General features: G+C 35.2%; 2 protein-coding genes across 5 annotated transcripts; both read left to right on the top strand.

The window, feature by feature from the left end:
• Positions 1 to 463: 463 nt before the first annotated feature.
• On the top strand, positions 464 to 24,642 carry LOC147074509 (uncharacterized). Of its 4 annotated transcripts, XM_085943585.1 has the most exons (6): positions 464 to 500; positions 592 to 656; positions 803 to 967; positions 2,710 to 2,850; positions 17,976 to 18,622; positions 23,894 to 24,202. In XM_085943585.1, exons 2-6 carry the CDS (start codon positions 637 to 639, stop codon positions 24,073 to 24,075), a joined length of 1,155 nt encoding a protein of 384 aa, XP_085799711.1. In that variant the 5' UTR covers positions 464 to 500; positions 592 to 636; the 3' UTR covers positions 24,076 to 24,202. The 4 variants fall into 4 exon arrangements, with proteins under 4 accessions (XP_085799711.1, XP_085799714.1, XP_085799712.1 ...); XM_085943588.1 differs by lacking the exon at positions 2,710 to 2,850 and having other exon boundaries at positions 476 to 500; XM_085943586.1 differs by having other exon boundaries at positions 479 to 656; positions 23,894 to 24,642.
• Positions 1,166 to 2,547, top strand: LOC147074510 (uncharacterized). The gene is made up of 3 exons (XM_085943903.1): positions 1,166 to 1,173; positions 1,265 to 1,376; positions 1,647 to 2,547. The coding sequence occupies exons 1-3, from the start codon at positions 1,166 to 1,168 to the stop codon at positions 2,403 to 2,405; spliced, it is 879 nt and encodes a 292-aa protein (XP_085800029.1). The 3' UTR covers positions 2,406 to 2,547.
• Positions 24,643 to 26,222: the final 1,580 nt, after the last annotated feature.

Here is a 26,222-nt window from a genome sequence, read left to right as displayed (position 1 = left end):
CTTACAAATTCCAAATTATCTATGATGATAAACGTCAAATTTACAAAACAACTTATTGTCTATGGATATGTAATAGTTGCCACACTATAAACCAAAATACCAGGAATTGGATCAGTTTAATTACTTCTCTAGGAAATATTTGATTTTATTACTGCAAGATTGAATCTGGACATACCTCTGCTATAAAACCTAAAAATAATAATTAACGTTATTTTTGGTACATATTCAACTAAAACCGTTATTATTGAAATATGAAAATGTATTATATGAAAATAATAATTCATAAAAGAATTGATGTTGTGTAACTTACTAGGTATACTAAATATAACTTATAATAATATAAACAATATTTAATATTTATAAAAAAGTTCTTACCTAAAAAGATTTTTGCAGTTAGTTGTAATAATAAATTGCACATGACGTTAATACGAGTTTAAGGATTTATTGTCTTTATTGCGCAAGCGCCAAAATTTCCGTTGTAATCACGGTTGTCAGTCAAGGTAAAATTGCTGTCAATTGTCATATTTTTATTAATTAATAATAACCGCATAATATTCATTCTTATACATTATTAAATACTGGTATTTTCAGATAAAACCCGATTTAATATTTGAAACGATACGTTAACCAGGTATCATGACGTCAACTCAAACAAGGTAATAATTATTATTGAAAGTATATTGGTCAGTTATTGATGTTGATATCATTTTGAAGTTTATTTTGATAAGAGCCGAATTTCTTCTAAATCCGTGTTTTCAAATTTGGTTCAGTTAATAAAGTTTTCACAAAATATTTCTTCTAGATCGACGATACAACCGTTGTTCGTCGCTTTCGGCAACCCGTTGATGGATATATCAGTAAAAATAAAGGATACAACTTTATTAAACAAATATGGATTGGAAGAAGACGGCCAATTAGAGCTTGCACCAGATAGAATGAATGCATTGCTGCAGGATATTTCTCAAAGGTAGTTAAAAAGATATTTTGTAAAGAATGCAAAATATATTTATTTCGATGAAAGAATACCAGTTTCAAAGTTTTTAAACCTACATTATCACTAGCTATTATTGTGACGTGTGTGTGATGAAATATTAATGTGTATGTTCACGCAATTTGAAGAAAATAACATAGTGATTTTGTTACGTAAAGTTCTTCATATATTGACATGATCAAGTGATAAACATTCAATATTGCAATAATTAACTGTACGTATTTACGTGGTGCTTATTTTCAAATGTAGTGTTTATTTAGTTGCGTCGATAAGGGCGCGCTCTCGTTACGCAGCCGTGAAACTGTCGACGTATACGTATACGAGGCGCGTGGTGGTGTACGTGCGCGAGGCGGCACCCACACAGAGACGCTCCGAGCGCTACACCGTTACCTACCTACACTTTCTTATTCGATGCCATTCATTCTCCGTCGGCAGATGGCGGATGTAGCAGAACGCCCTCTCCTGCGGTATAGCTCATGCTCATAGACAAACTTGTGCCGTACATACCGAGTAACAACGTCGAGCACCATTTTGTGTAAATTCGTCCGGGCGAGAACGCAGTTCTGCTCGGTTTCCCACGATAGGGAATATTAGAAGTGCACCATTTACGTTTTCGGATTGATCGATTTTTCGAGTGAAATATGTGATTGAATAGAATGTGCGATCGCGTTCGTTCTCGCGAGCCCGTTATTCAGCTGAGTCGAGCGGACACGCACGGGACGTAGTTTCAGGTCGCGCGGACGTTTCGAAGGACGGGCCGCCTCCGAGGAGAGAGGCGAGATGCCCTCCTTCTTCGGTCCGAGATGATCCAGGCCGGAAGGAGGACCGACGGCAACCAGACGCGAGGGCCAGGCGGAGAGAGCCGCCCCGAAGAAAAATGCGATCGCTAGCCGCTGCCGTCGTCGCCGTCGCCGTGATGCTGTCGACGCCGGCGGTGGGGCCCGCGGAGGGCTGCTCCAGCTCCATCTCCAAGAGGCCTTCGAGGCCGTCCCGCCCGGGCGCCGCGGCGCCCTCGGCGCCCCCGCCCACCGCCAGGGCTAACGTCACCTTCCCCACCTACAAGTGTGCGCCGCCCTACCTGGAGTTCTACTGCCTCAACGACGCCAAGTGCTTCACGATAATTATCCAAGACAGCCCGCTCTACAACTGCGAGTGCAAGGACGGCTTCGTGGGTCAGCGGTGCGAGTACAAGGACCTCGACGGTTCTTACCTGCTGTCCAGAGGGCGGCTCATGTTGGAGACGGCGTCCATCGCCGGAGGGGCGACGGTGGCCGCCTTCCTGGCGGTGTTGGTGTGTTTCGGAGCGTGGGTGCGCGCGAGGCGAAGGGGTAAGGACGAGTCGGGGCCCTGCGAAGACGGCGTCCGCCCTTCGGCGGTCTCGGGGCGCACTCCGCCGCGGCTGCTGCCCACCTAGTCGCCGACCGCCCTCCGCGTGGCCCGCTGTGTCAATTTCTGGCGTTCGCCGGCTGACGGCGACGTCTCGACAGGATCGCCGACCGCCTCCAGGGCGACGGCCAACGAAAGTCAAGTGAATGGAACGGCTCGAGATAGTGAACCGTGATCGACAGAGAAGTGATCATTATTTTCGGAAAAGTCCGGGAGTAATGTCAGTGTCGCTAGAATACTGTACACCTTCCGGTGATCTATCGTCACGGGGAAGGCGGAGTGATATGGCCGGCGTGTGGAGTACTGTGATGTAAAATGGGAAACTTTTGCAGGGGTGGCGAGTGGCGGTCGGGCGGAGCGGCAGGCAACAGCGGCCTGGCTCTGGCGTTCGTGGGGTCGCGAGCCGTCTTATTCGGGGGCGCCGGTGAACCCCTTTCCGAACGACTTCTGCGAGACATTGGCGTGATGCCGCGGTAAATATGACTGCATGACTTGTGTGGATAGTGACTGAAAAGTGGCAGTGCACGGTACGTGTGTTAGCGAGTGAGCGTGCCCGAGTGCGTGTCTGTGACAATGTCCTCGCCGGACTCCCAAGGATTGACAGAACACTTGAATGAGACTGTTTTTAAAATTTGACTGTAATTTTAAATGTTATATGGAGATATTCCTCGAATAAATAATCGTCTCATAATATGAAGATGTAGGGATCGATACTGAAATAGATATCGGTTGTCAACCCTATTGTCTCCGAGCCTCATGTGAAGAAGTAGGTCTCGACCGCATCTCTTTATAGACTTGAAAGGTTCTCTCGGACACTCGTAGGAAGGACAGTTTCCGTTGATGCGGAATTATATGCAAAAAGCTTTAAATTATAATACCAAATATTATAATATATTGTTAAACTTGACCTTTGGACATGGGGTCTCGCTTACTCTGATGGCCCTGATGGTGGATATATTCAGATCATTTATAACCGTTTCTGATCCTGGAAAAATTCCTCAACATTACAATTCACAAACGGCTGCGAATTATATATTTATACAGTTTTCTGTATGAAACTAAGTAGGTACCTATGTAATGTACCGCATATTCACTCTATCTTTACTTAAAAGATTATCATTATCGGGCAGTCACAGTTTGAAATATTTTTTAGTAGAAATACAATATTATTGCAAGGCACAGTTGGAAGCCTTCAAAATTAAATAATATTATTAATCAATTATTATCTATATTAGCTCCATGCATATTATATCTAAATTATCTATATACTTATCACAATATCAGTGTCAGTTAATGAAATGTTTATCGGAGAGCTGAAGTAATTATTCAGCGGGGGTCAGCCGCTTGTATTATTGACAAATAAAATAATGTATAATATCCCCGCAAGGGGTGGCGTTGCCAGCGCACTCTATGGAGAAATTGAAGAGTCTTGCTATGAAAGTATAAATTATTATGAATTATTCAAAGATAATCCTCGGTTATCTATTTATACTGATTACTAAAAGGGGGTCGTTTTGTATTATAATGATAAATTGATATAAATAATAATATATCGGCTCCGTGCGGCCTCCGCCAGGCTGCAGGGAAAAACAGCTAAGTGTAAATATTATCGCGTTAGGTATTTATTAGATATTTAATTATTACTATATTGATTATTTATTTATCATCAAGTTTTGTATAATACTTTAGGTATTGTTTTAACCGATCAGCTGATTGTTTTATAAACGTCCGTCACCTTTCCGAAGAAGATACATTTCCATGTTTTTTCAAATGGTTGTAATGTTTTATCTAGTGAGAGTTGATTGAGAGCTTTTCCTGAGGCATTTTATTTTATATAACGCTGTCTGGATGGATATTCATCCCGACTTGTTTTTATTGGTTGCGCTGCAAATCGACGATTGCTGCCATATGCATATATGTCAATTTATTTATTTATTATTACGTTTCATTCACACCTGTCTGTTCCTGTACCATATCTGCATTTTCACATATTATGCTAGCCGACTACATATTTATTGAATTGTTACTTGAAATTATGATGTAACTGTACAGCGCTGCCATGATGATATCTCAAATATCTAATTTTCAATGTGTGGTGCAATATTAATTGCAGCTTGGAGTAACAAATTATGTAACAAAATTTAACAAATCTTAATAATACTAATGTTATATTTATGTGACACTTAAAATTTCTGACATATTTAGTTATCTTTGTGAAAATATTAATTGTATAGTAAAAAAAATAATAATCATTAAGAAAATTAACTATTGATTATTAGTAATAATTATTTGTTTGAAATGCATAAGTACCTAATTAATACAAAATAGCTTCCTTTATAAGGCAAAAAAAATGTTTCACGTTTTAGGTATTGGAAAGAATTTTCTTCTCCTATAATATAAATCATTCTGGCTGTAAATAATATTCATTGTCATGCCATTCTTATTTTTTTTCATAATTTAAAAACACTTGGCAGCCTGCCAGAATTTCCAGTATTCATAATAAAAAATAAAATGTTATTTATTACGTTTAGATTTAAACTATTTATATTATGTTATCAAAATTGGTCACGCATTTACATTTATATTAGAAATTAAAGTGATTTCCATGCAGTCAGTATTATTTTATTGGAAAAGTAAATTTATTTATTGGAAAACCGACAAAAATTATATGCACTGAAAGAATTGAATAACAATTTACAGCACTCAACTAATAATATAACTTCCTATCTCACAATAATAATATTGCTGATATAAAATTATTATCTATTATTTAATAGATATAAATTTATATTGTCTTTGATTGCAAAAATATATTTCTTCATGTTCTTATTTTAAAATTGGATAATTATTTATCATTCTTGAGTCTTGACAGTTTAGTACAGTGACAGTATTGCCACATAAAAATAATCGAGGTTGCCTTGAACGTAATCGATTTAAATTTGGATTGCTTTAATGATTACATAGACCAGTTTTATTATTATTATTGTACAATAATTATTGTATGCTTTGGAAGCTAGTTGCCTACTTGTTCTTGATTTTCCGAAATGGGAGCATTTTCAATGCCTCTCGGCTTGCCATCTAGCGGTGCATATTGTTTTTAATCATTCTTTCCTTGCGTGTACGTGTACGTTGTTCTTCTAGCATCTACTAGCGTAAGCTAAGCGGTGGTATGTCGTCGATTTGTTGTGTTGTCAACCTCGCGTTCGCAGACGCTCGTAGAAGTACGATTTCTATCGAGCGTTGTTGCGGATGAGAAAAAACTGATGTTTTTGGTGTCTGGGAAACTTATCAGTGCCTTGCCTGTGAAATATATTGTAATCCGATTATGAAAGTAAGCGATTCGCGAAATATTTCCGTCGAAATTAAATGTCACGATACACCCTCACATTGTGTGTAATGTTTCTAAATCATTCATAGATTATAAACCATAATATAACAAAAAATCGATGAGTTTTCGAAATTGTCGTTGTTTAATTTTTTACCATAATTGTTACTGAACCAATATTTCTAAAAATGCGACGGCAATGGTCCGTTATAAACCAAATCTCTACATTTAATAATATAAATCAATTACATATTCATTTCTGTCACAATCTTGTTATAAAATTATAAAAGTTAAAATTGATAATTTTCTGGACAACTGTACCGTCTCAGACGTAGTTTTAAATTTGGAATAAAATAGTTTTGTCCGGTATACAATTTAATGTAATATTGATGCATTGTCACAGAAACAGCACGTGAATAAAAACCGACAAAAATATTTATGTCGACTTGTAATATTAAAACGATATTTATCTGAAAACATGAAAAAACCCAATATATTATAATATGCAGCGGTAATTGAGAGTTGTTTAGGAAAACTGTTTCGCTTTTGGCTTACTTTTAGAATCGCAATTACATAACATTCGGTTACAATCGTTGAAATGATAATATATAAAGTTCCTATATGAAGAGAAAAATATATGCCATTTGATACTGTTTATTCGAATGGCTGTTGTTCTTAAACACAACACATTTAAAATACACAATGATATTGTTTTCTTTTTGTATTTTTTTGTATTTTCGACCTATGAATAAAAAAAGTTGCCGAACAGAAATCTATGCTGCCTTTTATGACTATTTTTTGGTTCCCTTGACATACAAACTGTTCCCTCGAAATAAGTACAAAATACAAAAACCACGTTTGCTACACTTACTCGACTACACAAATTCGATAACAAAAAAATAACATTGATTTATTTTTACTTATATTAATTCTGAAATAACGTTATTCATTGGAATCGTAGATCAAAAATTGCTCGCATGAAAATACACTTAATACCTAGCTGCCTTATTTAAATACCAAGTCAAAGTAAAAAAAATCACAATTGATTTCATATTGATGGTATTTTTTTAGCGATTGTAAATATTTTTTAGTTTTACTATAAATAATTTGTTTACAGATTTCTAGTTATATAATACAAACTACACTATTAATTTAAAAGATACATTTTGTCTAGTTTTAGATGGTTTAATATTGTACTTTTAGTATAACTAGAACTCGTGAATACAACTATTGACTAAAAAATAGTGTTATAATACTAAGGCCGGTTATACATTATAATGAGACTACATTATTTTGTACGGATGCTGTTATTATGCCTTGTCCAGATCAGTATTATAGCATGTGCGCGAAAAAATAATATACATATATGTACCTAAATATAAATTGATAGTCGAGCGGTTACGCGTCGGCTTATAGTGTCGTGGGTCCCGGGTTCGAACCTGGGTCTGACAAATTCACATATTGTTTTTCAGTGTGTGTGTTGGACTTAATAAGTTGAGCAAGTGGCTAACATCCATTTTTCGTTAATAAAATCTTCGAAAGTTGTATAATGTGTTTGCGAACATTTAAAATGTTCAGATTTCTAATACAAATATCCATGTTTTTTAGTATTCTAGACAAATATGAAAACATGGTTCACATAACATAGATTTCCTGATCTGGACTAGGCATTACAATTACATAGTGCCAGATTGGCACCACGCAGGTAAATTCAATAAATACCAAATATGTTAAAAGAAAACCTGGAGATGGGGTCTGGGGTCTAAATATGAGGGACAAGGGTGAATCAAAAAAGGACCTCTGGTTAATAATTTTCATATTGTGAAGCGATAGAGGACCACTTCGTTGAGCTTGCATAGAAAAGTGGCACTTGTGTCAAACTGAGACTGTTTTAATTAACGACTGCTAAAGAAAACAAAGAAGGCTCCATCTGGCAGTAGGGTTTCTTCAACTTATTTGAGAAATACAGATATTAGGATTACATCTTTGTCGCATGTTGTCACGTTAGCCAAGCTAATACAATATATACGAGTAGAAGGTGACTGCATATAAGCATACTTTTGTATTAACTATAACTAACTAGTCTGTTTGCTTTATCGAACTTATTTGAGAGGTGTCAATTATTCATTATCTTCCGTGTCCCACTTTTACCTAAGAACATTTATTTAGTTATTCCAAACAGGATGCTTCGATTGAATGCAGATTGAAATTACGGCAGTTGGAAACAACTTCCATATTGTCATGTTAGCCGCTCTCGATCCACCACTGCTGGAAGTTGCTGTCTACTATGCGCGGTCCCTAGCTTTGCGTTGTGACATGCTTTTGATTTTTTTCAATCCCTGTTCGTTATGCCTGACATGCATCACTCCATATACGTAGTTTATAGACATCTTTTGAATTAAAGGTCCATGTTTCGGACTTGTAGATTAGTACTGGAAGACCACATTGTTTAAACTTTAACTTCGTTTTACGGATAGTGGGAGGTCGCATTTAAATAAGATCTTATTCAGGCACGAAAATGTGGGTAAGTATGTTTAGTTATTTCGTTAGCTAAGTAAAGAAAAGTGGTCAACTACATACATAATTTGTATTTTTATTAATTTTCTGCCAGTACGTATGCAGTATGATTTATTTTCATGGTGACATGGGCGATGGGCGTTAGAAAATAATAAATTAATAATGAGAATTTAATTTTTGCATTTAGTTATCAAATTTGCTTACTTCAAAAAATCATGATTTCTTCAACAATACTCACCAGTTAAAATAATCTGAATATTGATAAATTCATCTAACTCTGCATAGGTTTAGGTAAACAGTAGAGGCTGTGATTGAGAAGATAATCATCGACTCTCATTTTTTACCATAAATTTGAAGATTTCTCATTTCTCGAGAAACCATTAATGAGAATTCGAGAAATTCTTACTTCCGAATTTAATCTGAAATGGAATCTTCTAAATTCGCTAGTTTTGGTAAAAAGATTGGGTCGGATGAGTCGAAAAAGAATAAAAATATGTACCTATTTCTCGAGATCTAAAGAAATTAACAAACCAATCTTGAATTCTTGAGAAAAAAATATTCTTGATCTCGAGAAACGAAAAACTCCGAGAAATCATATTCTCTAGTTAACAGTAGCAAAATAAATTCTGGGATTAATTATTATTCTTTAATAGCTCATAGTAAAATTGACAATCAGGTACTAACTACTACTTACATACAGTTCTGTCAAAAAAAGTTTTATCCAAACACCCAAAATTAATGTGTAATTAGCGACATGGTAATATTTTCCATTAATTATAATGCGTTGGCAATTATTATTTTAGTCTAGGTATCATCTTGCTAAACAATTGTAATGCCCAATAGGTAGGTACAGGTTAAATCTTTCTTTTATGAATCCATTTTTTTTATTAATTCTGTTTCAAGTCTGTTTTGGTAAAATCGCTAGGCATGGCTTTTGAAGAAAATCAAAATAAGTAAGTAAGTAGGTCGCCATTGTATTATTTTTCGATGTGCGTGGGTAAATTTTATTGCTGCTAAGCATTTTTTATCACTTCCAGTGACGCCATCTTTATTCACGGATAGGAACTTGTGTAATTTAAGCGATTTATGCCTATTTCTGTCTAACTTGTTTCTGTGTTTCTTATTTCTTTAGATTTAGGGCCTTTCTGCTCACATTATAAGAACGCTGATAACAGGCGACATCTACATCAGCTGTCTTATAACTACAGACTCCCAACCCAATAGCGAAATAATTCCGCTCTAAAAATCATTATTAACTACAATTATTAGTGTAGTAAGTAGTTAATAATGATTTTTAGAGACAAGGCAGCGATACTTATCTTGCGACTGCGAGCTGCGCGGGTGATTTAAAAAGTAAACCAAGACATTAGCTCCAAACGACTCACCACAATAAAGGTCTCCAAAATATGGTGGTATTTTAACACATTTTTCCATTGCTTGCCAGTCGCCCAGCCCCTATCAGGAGTTTCAGGAGAGAGAAGGAGAACGGCAAGACATTGCAGCCGCTTGTATATACGATTGATTGAGAATAAAAAAAACATGCTTAACTTGTCCAGTCATTGGGACACGACTTTTGTCAGCGCAACTCGTTTTCCACTGAGTTTAAAAAAATAATGTTGATTACAAGCTGAAAGATAGTTTTGATCGTAAAATAATGAGTCAGGATTTTAAAAGTAACACAGCTCCAGCTCCACCAGCTTTCCGCCCACACCCTCCATTTCGTGACGTTTCCGTAACGAACGAGGAGCGCGCCTCAGAATTGCACTGGGAGTGTTCTAGTTAGTGCTTCCAATGACTCTAGGTGTAAGTGGCTTGTACTGGAGAATTCTTAGGCATAAAGCCCACCAAGAAAGCGCTCGGTGCGCTCACTACTGAGTAGGCCCCCTCCCACCCGCGCATTACCCTTCACCTATGTAATAAGGGGCTCAAGCAGCACAAAATAATTATTATTATCAGCGTCTCTCATAACAATGCAATAAAAATATTATTAAATTTCTCGGGGCTTGTAATTAAAATCGGACACGCAATAACTAAACAAAGAGTTCGCTGTTCTTAAATAATGGCTTCTCGCCCGTCGCATCGACGACGCTTCGAGGAGCTTGATTTTGCTCGCCGTTTTCAATAAATGGACTACGTTGTATTTTCGTTAAGGCCATGCATTAGTTGAGGCACGGTCTAAAAAGATCGTTGCTAGGCGATGCGCGGATTGCGGGTCGCGGGTGCAAATGACGCCTGTCAAACGAAATATTATTTGTCATATAAATCCAACATACGTCCATTTTATGTTCTGTTTATTGTTCTATTAGTAACAATAATAATATATTCATTGACATGTTTTCTTTTTAAAGTAAATGGGTAACGTTTTTAGTCATCTTTACACGATTTTAGAATTAATTGACCCGTCGCCATCACGCAGCAAAGTGACGTATTTCTGGCTCGACATTCTCTCACTGAATGGCAGCGAGTCCAAAATTTCGTCGCGCCTACAGTTGAAAATTATTTGGCGTTTCACTGATGCGTCACCTTAATTCGTATCGCCAAGAAGCCAAAAAACGATGATTCATGGGGCAGGCGGGCATAATGCGTCGTCAAATCCAGTGTGCGCTGGCGTATTTGATTACGTTGTATTTTCGTTGATTTACGCGCCACTTGTGAAATTTTGCGCGAGAGCCCCACTTGCTGCGTTAAGTGGGTTTTACGCCTTAATCGTATTTTGATAGAACCCAGATGAGAAGATACCCTCCCTCGCTGTATGACGCCCAGCGCTCGAAATGGAAATGTTTGCGAACCGGAGCGCTCGACAGTTTTCTTAAGATATTTACATAATTATCAAATTTTATGCGTACTTTATAAAAATAAGTGTATTCGATTTTTTAATATATGGCCTATCTAGCTCAGACGGTCAAATTATTTTTTCCACGAGACGGAGCGATAATTTTACCGATTTGACGAACAGGAACGGCGCTCCGGTCCATTTCAAGCCCTGATCACGCCGCAAACTTACCTATCGCAAAAGGTCGTTTTTTATTCGCCAGATATTATCGAACATGTTATTTTCTTATTTTCGCCTTTTCCCCTTACGATGAACTATATCGAAATGTAGTCGACGAATGTCCCGGTTAAACATTTGACATTTTCATGAAGATTAAAGGAGTCGAACACTGAACACATAGGCACATACGACTGGCCCAAAGTCATAATAGTAATATACTATTATAGGTACACTATACCTGTAATTTTCACCACATCTATCCAAAAAATAATATATCACCAGAAATCTGCTGGTCGGTATATATATTATATAAGTACATATACAGGGTCGAATTGTGGTCGAAGCAAACCGGGCAATTGTTAAGAGTCCGGGTTTCGTAGGGACCCAGGCGAGACTAATGATAAAATACTTTTTTGTTTTAAATTTAACGAAGCTCGTCTGAGTTTTAATTACGTATGTGCCGTGCCTACTATGTTTTTGAAAATAAGAGTAGGCAGTAGATAATATAAAAAAAAATGATATTGCATTTAAATTTTCACTAGAAAATCTCTAATATCCATCTTGTGGTGCAGTGGGAAGGCGCTGGCTTTCCGTCCGAGAGTTCTGGGTTCGATTCCCGTTGAGGACACAATATTTAGGTGTTTTTCTCAAAGCCTGGGTGTTTGTGATTGTTCAAAATTACTAACAACCACCTTGTACGAAAAAGGAAGGACATGGTTATTAATAATTCTAAAAAAAAATCTCTTACATTGAATTCATAAAGAGAGTAAAATGATAAGATAATACTCACCATAAAAATATAGGCGTTCTTATTTTTGGCGCGGGTGAAATGGAAGGGGAGGGGGGGTTAAGCTCGTACTTGGGGCCCCAAATTCACTTAATGCGGCCCTGTACATATATCTATAATTATATTATGTCAATGTTCCATAGAGTCTTTATAACATTAGCGTGTGAAATTGTGCTTAGCAGTATTAACATTTTCGGCTGAAAAGGTATAAAGCATAAAGACAAAAAAATGAATGACTTATTTTATTACAAAGGTAGGTACTTACAAACTTACATGACATATTAAAACTGTATAATCATAGCAGTTCGCTCATGCTATAGGTAAATCAGTATACAGTGACCCCATGGGCATGTTAAGAGGCGTGCAGTTGTAGTGGTATTGTTTGCTAGCATTGAGACAGGCATTGCAGCAAACTATTACAATATGTACACCCGCAAGACGCCGACCACATTCAGGCAGTAGCACTGAATTCCGAATTACAATGGTAGTGCTAATTATTTTTTCGAATTTTCGAATGCAATGTGGTACGCAATAAATGAAGATTTTCGATTGTGTATTTCTTTAAAATTATTTAATAAAAATTCAATATAGGTACAATAATCATCATTTTTTACAAACAGTTTAAGATGTTATTGCATTCTAAGTACCTATGAGCAATAACTAGCACTCAGGGCTCGTAATGGACCGGATCGCCGTTCCGGTTCATAAAGTCCCCAAAATTATCGCTCCGTCTAGTGGAAAAATTAATTTGACAGTTTGCGCTAGATAGGCTATACAACAAAAATGAAAACATTTTTTTGGAAAATACACATAAAATTAAATGGTAATATTTTCGTAAAATTATCGAGTGCTGCTACCACTAACATTGAATTTTACAGTTTCGTGTCACGGGCTGACTATAATAATGAGCCATGGGTGCCACTGTTTACTGATTTACCTATACGTCTTTCATTTTCCATACCCATTATCTAGCATTATTATAAGATTTTGTAATTTGGTAGGTACTAACTAAATACGTTATGATAAATATAAAAAAATGATTGATGGGTACAGATAATATATTATAAAAATATATGGTAAAATCTCATTTCCCGTATACCCCAAGACTTGAAATTCTGTAAACACGTGCAAATACGGCGACAATACATTTTAATAAAAATTGGGGTCGGTCCCATAGTCCAAACATGGGGTATCCATCGTAGTATATTCTTGGGTTTCCACCGTGTCTCCTTCTTCCTTCTTTACTCGACGTTTCGGGCTCGTTGCAATTGGGATGATGGATTACGGTTAAAAACGTCATGGCTTCCGGCCCTATCAGCAAAATCTAATATTCACATACCTACATTTTCATCATAAAACATATCATCTCTTGATAATGGCCTCTGCAACGAGCCCGAAACGTCGAGTAAAGAAGGAAGAAGGAGACACGGTGGAAACCCAAGAATATACTACGATAAAAAAACAACCGTGAAAGCCTCAAACATTATATATGGGGTATCCAAACAACGTTCTTTAGTAAAAAAAACTGACATTTTTGTTAATCAACTGAAACCTATTTAATCTTTAATAACCGATAAGCGACCACTTAACAGGTAGATGTCTACTGTTGTTGGCACGTGCCTGTGAGAGCGTAGTAGTATTTCAACCTCAAAGAATAATAAATATATTAATCTGAGATTTTGTGGATTGCTGGTTCACCTGTTTTTTCCAAGGGGAAGTCCGGCAATGTTAAATAAGTAGGTAAGGTTAAAAAGTTGCTCGTGCGCGCTCTTCCGAAAAAACACCTGCCCCACAACATCCCGCTTCGCCAGTGATGTCCCCATTTGCGCCGGTTCGCGCGAACCTGTTGATAATAATATAACATGCATAATTTTATTATATATAACGATATTTAGTTTGCGAACAGCATTTAATTTGTCTTTCGATGTAGACAGAATATATCCCATACGAAATCGAAATCCATGAACTGGAATAATTTTAAATACTTATTAATATTTCAATTGAATTGTTACCTGCTTGCATTCTATATCTAGACGACAAAGGGTTTTTTGGTACTGTTCGGTTATCAGGAATACAGCGGAAAACACATTTTGAAAATAGCCGGAAAACTGGATTATTTGTTAGATTAACCTAAACTAACCCAAACTAACAAATAATCCAGTATATCGGGTATTTTCAAAATGCGTTTTCCGCTGTATTCCTGATAACCGAACAGTACCGTTTTTTTATTATAAGATAACTTACTGTCCTTTTGTGTGACACAAGTGGTTATTAAAAAAAAACATTCCGGTCATTTTTTCTAGAATGTTTTCTAATAAGTACCTATGTTTAGGAGGTTTTTCAAATAAAGTATGTTCAATAGTGGATGTCACATTCTTAAATAATTTAATGAAACAAATTATTAGTAAGTCCAAAGACGTTAAAATTAAAATTTGCAATCAAAGCTAGTATTTTTTAATAATTAGGTAGGTATAGGTAAACCCTGGTTGACCGGGGGGGGGGGGGATTACATTTTGGACGGGTCGCAAAATTTTGAAATCAACGGGGGATTTGAAAAACAAAACAATTTATAGTACTTACAAAAATGCTTTTTTAATAAATTAAACGGGACACATTAAAGTAATATAACTTATAAGTAATCTACATTATTTACCCTACGTTTGCACTTAGTATATATTTGTCGATAACTGACACAAATAGTCTGATCAAACGCGCGTGATTCCATTCATTATGACGACTTCTGACACGTGGCACATGTCAAAATAAGTGTAGGATAAAAAATATTAAAAATCGATCGCGATATTGCGAATTCGTACTCGCTCGGGTCGCGATGAACGAGGGTTGCCTGCACCTACCTCAATTATTTATATAATATATAACACATTCAATGCTTTGTCGTTAGTCATTTTGAGCACGAATAACAAATGTGTCAATAGCAAAAATTGATTTGGCTTCAAGTCTGCATTTATTTTCAAGATAACAGTCACTCGAAAAGGATTGTTTCTGATATGATTCCAAATTTCAAAATTGTATATTTTCTATTTAGACTGTTTTGGCCAGTTGGTTAATAGCTAATTTAGAACATTCTTTGAATTGCAGCTTGCCCCTTTTGCCGCGCTGCACTGGACAAGACAGAACTCGCAACAGTCAGTTCCACTCTTCTGAGCGCAGACTTTATAAACTGTGCATATTATTTTTTAACGGGAGGGGGGTCAAGGGGTATTTATTTTGTCACGGCAGATGCAGCTGTCTTCGCCGAAGAGATTGGAATCACAAAGCGTCTTTGAGACTATCACTTCTAATTTTCTCTCTAGAACTCCTTTAAAAATTAAATATTGTGAATTAGTCTGGAAGCAATCTTATAAACAATTTGTGTTATAACACTTGAAGGCGATTCTTCAACGTTTTTAGTGTGGTCAAATTAGTAGCCATAATAGAAAATGATATTCTATACGTTGACGTGTTGAAAATGGTGACCACATCGTTACTTAACTAACTAACTAACCTAACCGACGTCGTGGAATTTCTCCAATATTTTTTAGATGTAACTACTTGCACTGGTTAATAAATTATTCTTGACTGTATGAATGACTTGCACTTGCTAGTGAATTATTCGTTGAATAAAAGAAATAGTTAATTATAAATTATTAGCAAGTGCAAGTAGTTACATCTAAAAAATATTGGAGAAATTCCACGACGTCGGTTAGTAATCAAAGTAATAAGTAAATAGTTGACTTTAGTTGAGTACTTTGATTTAAGAAACAAAAATCGATTGCCAAAGTAGCTTGATTTTAAAGAGCACTGATGAGTAGGTATTAAAATTGACCAATAGTTAAAATTTGTCGCAATTAGTATGTCACCTCGTAGCATAGTGGTAATGCACGGATCAGGGCGTAAACCTGGGAGATACGGAGTTCGATTCCCCGTCGGGTTGGCTTACTTTTTTTCAAAAAAGATTTTTTCTATTGGTTATAGTATATTCTCTCAGAAAGTGTTTTTCTAAATTATATATGTTCAATAATCAGAATGATATATTCTTAAATATTGTGAATTATTCGTTGAATAAAATTATTAATTGTCTGAAATATTTAACTATTTGTTTATTTTGGTTTTTTTTGCGGTTTATAATAGATAATAATGGTATGAGTTTTTTGTACAATTAACATAATATTATATGTTATTAATAGTGGGTTATCTCAGTTATTTCACTGTTGCTTTGAAGTAACAGAACAATTTTAATAAAATGCAAAATTGGCATTTTCCTTCTAAATGGGGTATTACAATAAAAAAAAAAAAAATCATCAGTATGTAAGTAGGCATAGCTTTCAGCAATCGATTGGCATATTAATCTGAAAATCGCCTTTTTTCACTTTATCTCACTGTTGCTTTCAGATAACGAATTTTGTTTCATTGACATTTCGTCACTACTTACATTATGCTATATGCGATTATTTGGGACTGTTCATCTAAATGAGATTCTAAATAATTATGGTTATTCAGGGTCTTGTGAAGTTCTTTCTGGGACACTCTCCTGGCAAAACTTTTAAGTGCGCACCTCGTTCGTTATGCTACGTTATTTACAAATGTATGTTGGGACACACACATTTAATAAATTATGAAATTGGACGTCGGTGGTTTTTGACAGATGTAGGCGATGAAAGTATGAACTTTGCTACAAATTTAATGAATTTAGTTTTATCACTAGTCTTAGTGGTCTTGTCACTTTCTCTTTCATTTATTTAGGCTCCATCTTTGATTTAAACTATTCATTAAGGCTATAGGTACCTCAGAAGAGGCATGGTCTAAAAAGATCGTGACTAGGCGATGCGCGGATTGCGGGTCGCGGGTGCAAATGACGAATGAAATATAATTTGTCATATAAATCCAACATGCGTCCATTTAATGTTCTGTTTATTGTTCTATTAGTAACAATAGTAATATATTCATTGACATGTTTTCTTTTTCAAGTAAATGGGTAACGTTTTAGTCATCTTTACACGATTTAAGAATTAATACCCCCGTCGCCATCACGAAACGAATTGACGTATTCACACCTCGACGTTCTCTCTCAGATTGCCAGCGAGTCCAAAATTTCGTCGCGCCTATAGTTGAAAATTATTTGCTGTTTCACTGATGTATCGTCTTAAGAAATTCTAAATCATTGTCATACGTTATGGTTTCATCCAATTTGAGGTATCCTTTCTCCGTACCAATCATCGTCGTGTGTCAGGCAATTGAACGATAAATATTCAGAATATCAGTAACATAGGTACCAATTGCTGCTATCCCACACGTACTCACATACTTGATTAATAAGATAAGATATAAATTCAAAAGCCAGTCGCCATAGATCAAGACTTTGAAGAAGATTTTGGTGTATGACTTAATGACGGTCAAGCCATTAATTGCAATAAATACATAGCCTCGTGTTAGAGATGCATATCAACGCTAAGAACGTTTTGATATGGCAAATTGTATCTAACATTTTTACTTTTAAGAAATATATCCATGCCTTGCTAGGTCATAAGACTATTACAAAAGTCTCCGGGACAGGTTCTTAGCTTTAGGCATTGATAATTCACAGGCAGTATATTCGGTGTCTATCAGCTTCATCTGCATCCTTTGTCGCTCTTCCCAAGATCGTATATAACTGAGAACTCCGATCCCTCCACAAGCCTCTTCATTCTGTAAAACCAAACTAATCTGCTTGGTGATATTGGGTATTTTTTTGAAGACAAGATCATATTATTGTCCCTTATTTTTATTTCTAAGAAGTAACATATAGTTATCCACAACCAGTATATGTGCAGTAAAAACAATGTTGATAGATTTAGTTGTGAAACATATCCCCCAAAAATGCTGCGATGTCTGGCTTTATAAGTACTTAATTAAAATATTTCGGGAAAATCTTTGATTCACTTCGTTATATTGTATTATTCCAATACACGAATGTCATCTTGCACCCTCAATAATTCAGATTACAGATGCACCCAACGCTGCCTTCTGGAAGATGCGTTTGTCTTTACCAAGATGACCATCGCTCTCTAGTGGCCAATATTGGAGCCGCAGCATACTTCTCCGTTGATTTACTCACCTCATCTCCCGAAGACCAAGAACTCCTTAACCAAGCATCGATGGTTTTCGTTGAAGGATTCTTCCTCCAGAATCGCTTTCCAGTCTGCCAGTACATCGTTGAAGATGTTCAGAAGAAAAGGGGCAAGATTTTGGCTTACAACTTAGGAGCGCCTTACGTGATTGAAACTTTGACGGACGAATCTAAATTTATGGCTGAGCACGCCGATGTTTTGTTCGGTAACGCTAAAGAATACGCCAAGCTTGGGGATATTTGCTACAATATTGGCAACGCAGAAGAGTGTGCTGTTTTTTTGCATACAAAATGGAGAAATTCTAACAAAGCTTCCGATAATTCTGAATTTTCAAATTCAGAAGAAAACGAAAACGAGCGTAAACAAAAGTTTACACACGACAGAGAACGAATTGGAAAGATATTGGTGGTAACTGATGGTGCCAAACGTATATTGATTGTCTATGGAACATTGGATACTCGCAAGCAGTGGATTAATGTTCCAGAATTACTCCCAGAGCAGGTCGTGGACACTACAGGTTAGTTGATAAAATTATTATTCTAATCCAGTGGTGGTTTAAGTTCGCTTAAGTAATTAAACATATGGTAATTCACTTGTGATTGTGAAGGTTTAACGAAAAAAACTATTTCCTGGTCTCTACGATAGATATTAAAGTAAATTGATAATCATTGTGAGTGTACGTTTGTTTTACCACTTCGATAATACGGACTGTTTGTCTCTTTTAATTTTTGAAGTTATACTTCTTTTGGCGCGTTTGGGAAATTAGATCAGAGTGTATTTTTGGCGTATGACATGTAACACAGAATTTATTTTTTCACACGAAAAAAAACGCACTCGATTGGATTCGAACCACCGATTGTTCGCCACAGTATGATACTGCAATCGTGACGATTATACAGTATAATATTATAGTTTAGAATTGTTCCGTTGCCTAGGTAGCGAATTTATTATTGTCGGCCATTTGCAATTCCTTACGTAAACAAACGATTAAACGTCAGATTGACATTTGGTACTTTAAAAATAAAAACAACGAGAAACCATTATATAATTTAGTAGTATAAGTTAAAGTGTATAGAAATAAACCAACGGCGTTCCAATAAGTGGTCATTTTTCTTGAGTGTGTAATTTAACAAGATAATTAAGGGCTAGTCAAAATCTAGTCTATCACAAGTTTTGTTTTTGTTTTGTTACGCCAAAGAAGTATAACTTCTAACGCACGTACATAAGTACACACACCGGGTTTTTTTAATAAACTAGTTGATTTTCCTTTTTATCTATTCCCGAATAGCAAACATGAAACGTAACATCCGGAAATTTTCATATATTTTTTCCCCGTCTACTACCATTTAGCGGTGGTAAATTTTCTGTAAACTTTGAGTTTATTTTGTTGTCCGACATCATATCGGAAAATGGCGCCCACAAATGCCATTTACATTCAACGTAATCCAATAGTAATGAGCATGCAATAAAATTAATATATAGGTAAATAATAATATTGTAAGAACATAAACACAATTGCGGTTAATTGTTAAGCAATATACGCTGAAAACAGTTAGTGTCTAAACTCTGAAGGAAGGGGTATTGTTTTTTTTACCTTTTTATCTAGGCAGAATCTAATAGAAATATTTGTTACTTACTAACTGTAACATTTTGATCCCGGTTTTGTGGTCAACCGGTTTAATTCATCCTTAAAAAACCGCAACACAACGCTACACAAATTGTGATGAAAATAATAAATTTAATAATATCGTGTTGCAAGTTTCAAACAATGAAATGTTGCAGAAACATTATTTCCCGGTTACGAATGCCGTATGTATATTATTATCATTTTTTGTTGTATATTAATTAATAACAATATATGAATGCATGTTATTATTTCAGTTTTGGCTGTTATGCATGTATTAATTAGAATATCAGGGATGGCAGTTGATCGACGAAAAACATTATTTAAACTTTCGATCAAATAATAAAAACATGGCGGATAACATTAATTATTGTTTCTGGTTATAAATACTTCATCCGCGTCGTCTAGAAACGACTAAATAATGTAGGTGTTCAACATTATTTGCATAGCCACGTGAAAGGTTCAATTGCTGAGTATAGCATATAGTATATTGCTGATATTTTCTTGTATTATTGTATTACATTGTTTATTTTTGAAATATAATAAAGCAGGTAGGTAGGTACTATTCAATTTCCATCTCTCCAGAGCAGCGATTGTCAACTTTTTCATCAATGTGTACCATCAGCATTAAAATTTAAATCACACACAAAAAACAATGTCTTGTGTATCAATTTCAGAAACATAGTAGTACCTACGCACTTTATAGTGTTATTGTCACACGTTTTTATTTCGTTTCTAACTAAAAACAATGCAACACGATTTACATCATTAAAATATATATGTTTCTACCTATTTTATATTGAATATTTAACAAATTATTCACATAATATCATCTCTAGCGGTTTTAAGTACCTATCGCTACTATGTAGAGAGTTTTCTAATATTGTTACTTATATTAAAATAAACGTTGTAACATAAATGCCGCATATTTTTTATAATTTGTACGAATAATCGTGTCTGCCATATTGTGCCGATCGATGAAAATTCCATTGGGTTTGAACCAAAGATGTTGTATATAGAAGATAGAGCCTTCTTTGGTTCACAAGAAAGACAGCTGAAGCTAATGTCAGTATATCATATTTCCCAGTTGCTATGCAACAAACAAATAATGTTATTTTGACATTTGAAATATTCAATTTTAGTTAGTGGCATAGGCGAATTCATATTTTAATTGGCAAAACTATCTGCACTTAAAAAAATAGTATATTTACCATGTATAAAGTTCAAAGATATTTTAAAACAAAATCTGGTTCAATGAATCTAATTTAATTTCCACCAAAAACCCACCTCTTTGAAGACGATTTGAAGCTTTCGAGATGTGGCTGTATAGACGCATCGTCAAAATTCCTTGGACTGACCGTGTGATAAAATGTTGAAGTTTTCAATCGAAATGGGAAAGGACCGAGAAGGTCTGCGTAGTATCAAAACCAGAAAAACTACAGCACCTCGACCGCAGTATGAGAGGAAAAAAGTACAGCATTCCCCAGACCCCAACGTGTCATCCAAGGAAAGATCAATGGTAGGCGTGGTACAGGACAATGCCGCAAAGAACCTCCGTGATTGATACGAGTGCAATTTCACTGAACTGTTCCGGGTAGCAGATGACAGAGCTAAGATCACCCCGATGGTGGCCGACCTCCGCTAGGGGATGGCATAATAAGAAAAAGACCCACCTCTTTACTAAATCTTTAGAATTTAGATTGTAGTATTATTATGTTTGAATGCACCCATGTTGGAAAATTTGAGAGATTGACTTGTAGCTAACTAAATCAGTTGACCATGGGTCCTTTTTTTTGGTTTAATTTCATACATTTAGGTTCAATCTTTATAGATAGATATTGGGAGTTTTCAACATCTTTGGTCTGAACCAAAGAATTTGGACTAGAAATGGAGAATATACGTAATTATTGTTATGACATTTGAAATTATTTTGCAAGCACATGAATCATAATTAAGTTGGTAACCTCCGCAAATATTAAGATCGCTCACTTGCTATTCCGATTTTCTTACACAAGCAATGGCGGCCGTTTTTTATTTTCATTGTGATTACTTAGTCGAGTGCAGTTATAAACGGTTTTATACAAATTTTAAATGGTTTTTCAAATAAAATAGTTGCTTATCTACTCATCGTGTAGGATTTGTCTTTTTATACATCCTGAAAATTGGCAAATAAATCTCATAGTAGTAGTGTGAAATTCTCTGCAAATTCGAAGTCACTTGTAGCTAACTTAATCAGTAGACCACGAGTCAGTTTTTTGCTTCTATTTTATACATTTAGACTCAATCAGTATATTATAAGAAGGTTGTTTCAATATATTTGGCCTAAACACTTTTATGCCTTTGTGAATCGGTTTGATAGTTTTAATTCATTTTCCTAATTTCCTATCGGTACAAATAACCGGAGACAGCCATTTTACAACGTTTTTCTTAGCTCGTATTCTTATTTGTCCGGTAAAAATCTTGCAATCGATTTTTAACTAACTTCCCGACGAGCTAGACATTTGAAACTTTTAGAATATATCAGAACACGATTCCAATGCATTTTTTAAATACTTTTAGCCATCTTTAAGTAGAATTGAATTCATTTTCAGTTAATTCTGTTTTGTATGACAAGTTATTTCGACACCATTATTGGTTGCTAGGGGGGGGTTCTAGCAACTAAATTATTAATATATACATGAATATACATAATAAATCAATATGACATGTCAAAGTGACATCTCAGTATTATTTCTATCAAGTAAAATTTTTTTTGATCGTGTCAAGTAAAGTTTGTATGATTCAACAGAAAATTTAAAAACGTTGTATATAAAAAGTTCTTTTTATCTTGTAATTATTTTCAATGTAACCATTAAAGAAGACCAACCCTATTACAGCATACGACGTGAGTTGAATTATTATCAATTGAATATGCATTTATGCGTCGATTTTGGAGCGCAGTTTGTCCGACGTCTGGTTTCACGTTCGTTACGAAACCCGCTCAGGCGAAAGTTCTGCCTTTTCGCACATTCTTTATTAGCAAGCAACGCTGAACAAGTAACCACGACATGCGATCTAAACACTTATCACTGCTCGTCACAAGCCAAGACACTTTGCCGTTATTTAATTACCTTCCTGTTTTTGTTAAATTGATTGGTTAATTCAATAGGCGCTCATTTCGTAAAAAAGGTTCCAAATTTAAATTGTAAAAAATCTTTGTAACACAACTCACAAATAAATTACCGGTTTATCGCAGAAGGAAAAATTGGACATAGTTATGCAGAAAGTAGCCAATCCACAAAAAATAAAAAAAAATGAGATACCTATGATATAGATCAGATGCGAGAAGGTTTTATCTACGTTCTGCTGAAAGTAGCCAAGCCGCAAAAAAATTATTCTTGAAATAAAATACTATTTACAATTTTAAATTTTACATTTTTAATATCATGTTGTTGCTAAAGTGCCATTATCTCAACTCGAAATTATTGTGGACTGGCTACATTCTGCATAGCTACGTTCAATTTGCATTACGTGCCTCAGTGGCGATTTTCTTTGACGCAAATGACGCAATCGATTCGTCAGAATAGTTAAAAAGGGACCTCGAAATAGTTCAAACCAATCTTATAAGGTGGTTATTTCTCACAAATTTACAATAGAAATACCATAACCCAAGCATATTAACAAAATCTCTACAACTAAAACCAAGCAGCTCGTTGCACAACCACCAGTGCCGTGCAGAGAATCCCCGGCAGGTAAAATACTAAGTATGTAATAATATGATATATTTTTTGTGCAATTGTATTGTACATTTTACCTTACTGCAATTGCCAGTCAATATTTTAGAATATTACTGAACTAGCAGTCTGCAATACTACGCACCATACCACTTCAATGGTAATTTATATTTTCCCTGACAGAATCCCTACAAGAAAAGGTCACCGCACGCCACCGATAACCATTCAAACACATGTACACAAAATATAAACCACTAATATTATTCTGTTAAACTCATCACTGCCATTCTCAATAATAATTATTTATAGTTAAATTATCATGGAGGCCTCAAAATCAGTCAGTTCGATCAGCCTCCACGTCCCTGAATCCGCCAGTAACGTGCGTTATGGGAATATATTGGCAATGATATGTAGCTGCGTGTCATAATAATGTAATGATGACTTCCTTCAGGTGCTGGCGATTTCTTTGCTGCCGGTTTCTGCTGGGGCATCATGAAGGGGCATTCCCCGAAGACCAGCGCCAAGTTCGGATGCGGACTGTCAGCCATTAATGTCGCCAACGTCGGGGTCATTATACCTCACCAGCCTCCACCGAACATTGAAGACTTCGTTGACGATCAAGACGACGAATAGCAAAAGAATTATTGTCCGACGTGGCGACAAGATGATAGTTTTTTACAAAAAAAAATATTTAATTACAAATGCAGTATAATTTTTATTAAATGTATTTCTACTTTTGTCATCTAACGACACCATTATGTTATCAATGTGTCATGCACAAAGTCAGTATTAGTTATTTTTTCGTAGGTTTAAACTGGCTATTGGTCGTACACAATGTTTGACTAGCACCAGTGTTGCCATCTTTTTCTATGCTGATTATAGTACAAAAGCATAAAAATTATAGTATTTCTGAAAAATATATAGTGCAGGAACATTTTTCGTCTTGAATCCTTTAAAATTATAGTATTTTATTTTGGTTTATTTGGCGTAAAACTATAGTATTTTACATTTTTTGCGGAATTAAAATTATAGTATTGTACTATAATTATAGTACGGTTGGCATCACTGACTAGCACTCTGGTGACGGCTAATTCTGTTTTTCTTTTGTTTGGATTTTGAAGGTAAAATATTTATGAGTGAATCACTGTGACTTTACATGTAGGTACCTGAGTGCAAAAATAAATAATTGAAAAGCTCAGGAACAAGTACTTTTTATATACCTAATATATATCTATTAATTTGTTTCTGTGTTTGCTTTTATTTTTGGGTTTACAATTTTTTGCCGTCTTCTTTATTCAATTGTAACTGGTTTTATGTTTTACCAAATTTATTCTATTACTAATAATTAAGATGTATGTACTTGTTATCAATTATTCTCAATTTGATTGATCAATTTTTTAAAACCTAGGTATATTATGTGAATGACGAATGTAAATCTATAATATTTACTATAGCTTTTAGTGTATAGTCCCATTATTGACAGTGACCATGGCACGATTTTTATATATCTATGGTGTTCAAGGATTGAAACCTAACATTTTGATAATCATAATTGAGTTATCAATGTGGGAACATAAATGTTCACAACCAGATGTATATCAGCCATTTTCCACATCCATAGCCTTCCAGCGTACACTATAAATTGTATTTTACCTGTTATAATTAATTATAATAATTTAGTAGGTATTTATTTTTGTTAAAATAGTCGCACATCCGTTATACTCCGAATACAGTGCGTATTTTGTAATGAAAAATACACCAATAGTCTACCTAAAGGTCCTAAAGGTTCTACGACAATGTTCCAGATAATTTAATTGATCTCATTCACGTATTAAACATTACAAAATCGCCAGACAGGCGAATTATTTCTCAGTGTTTAAATTTATAAATGAAATATCATATTATCCCAAATTTTCAAATGACTGATTGGACAGTAAACATGTAGTGGATAGAGTTGGGTTTCGGGAATTCTCGAGAAATTTTCGAGATTTTCCATCCCGAATCTCGAGAATTGAAATTTTTAACATTTCGGGATTTCTTTATTATCAAATATTAATTGAAAAAACGATTGTCTATATGAAAAAAGTGTACAGAAAACACAAAACGTTCAAAGACTGATCGGGGCATTTAACACAATTAAGAAAACGTTTTTTGGAATTCGTCTGTTTTTACACTGATTTTATGATTTTTACAGTTTTTTTTTTAAATTTCCCGATATCTCGAGATTTCCCGAGAATTGGGAAATACCCAACTCTAGTTGTGGACAGTTAACAGTGTTGCGCTGTATTGCGAAATCAGTTTGGTAGTTCTGTAGTTTGAAAAGAATCTATCTATAAAGAAAAGCGATCAAAAAATGTACTGGATTCCCATCCTATTACCACGTTCCCACGTGTCGATTTTTGTTGCTCAACTTTATGTTGAATGTTGAAAAATTAATTAATATGAATGTTACCACATATCGATTTAAGTTGAAATGATAGCCGTAATAATTAAGATGGCGTTAGTTCGTTTCGTCCGATAACTTTTTTCTTATTGGACGAAGACATACTTAATTCAGAAACTAAAACAAATGCACTCATGTGACACATGGCAGCCAACTAAACGCAATAAAATCGAATTAAATTGTTTTTTTGCGCGCCTGATGTATTGTCGAGTCGAATGATGAAATCACAGTTGAATCCCATGATAATGACCCCACACCAACTTCATTCAATTCAACATACAAGTTGATAAACTTTATTGAAATATGGTTCTCACTTATCACGTTATTCAACAGACAG

The sequence above is a fragment of the Rhyacophila brunnea genome, unplaced genomic scaffold (assembly GCF_057557595.1).
Source record: "Rhyacophila brunnea isolate RB1 unplaced genomic scaffold, BYU_Rbru_1.0 scaffold_16, whole genome shotgun sequence".
NCBI lineage: Eukaryota > Metazoa > Arthropoda > Insecta > Trichoptera > Rhyacophilidae > Rhyacophila > Rhyacophila brunnea.
This window is presented reverse-complemented; position numbering and strand designations above follow the sequence as displayed.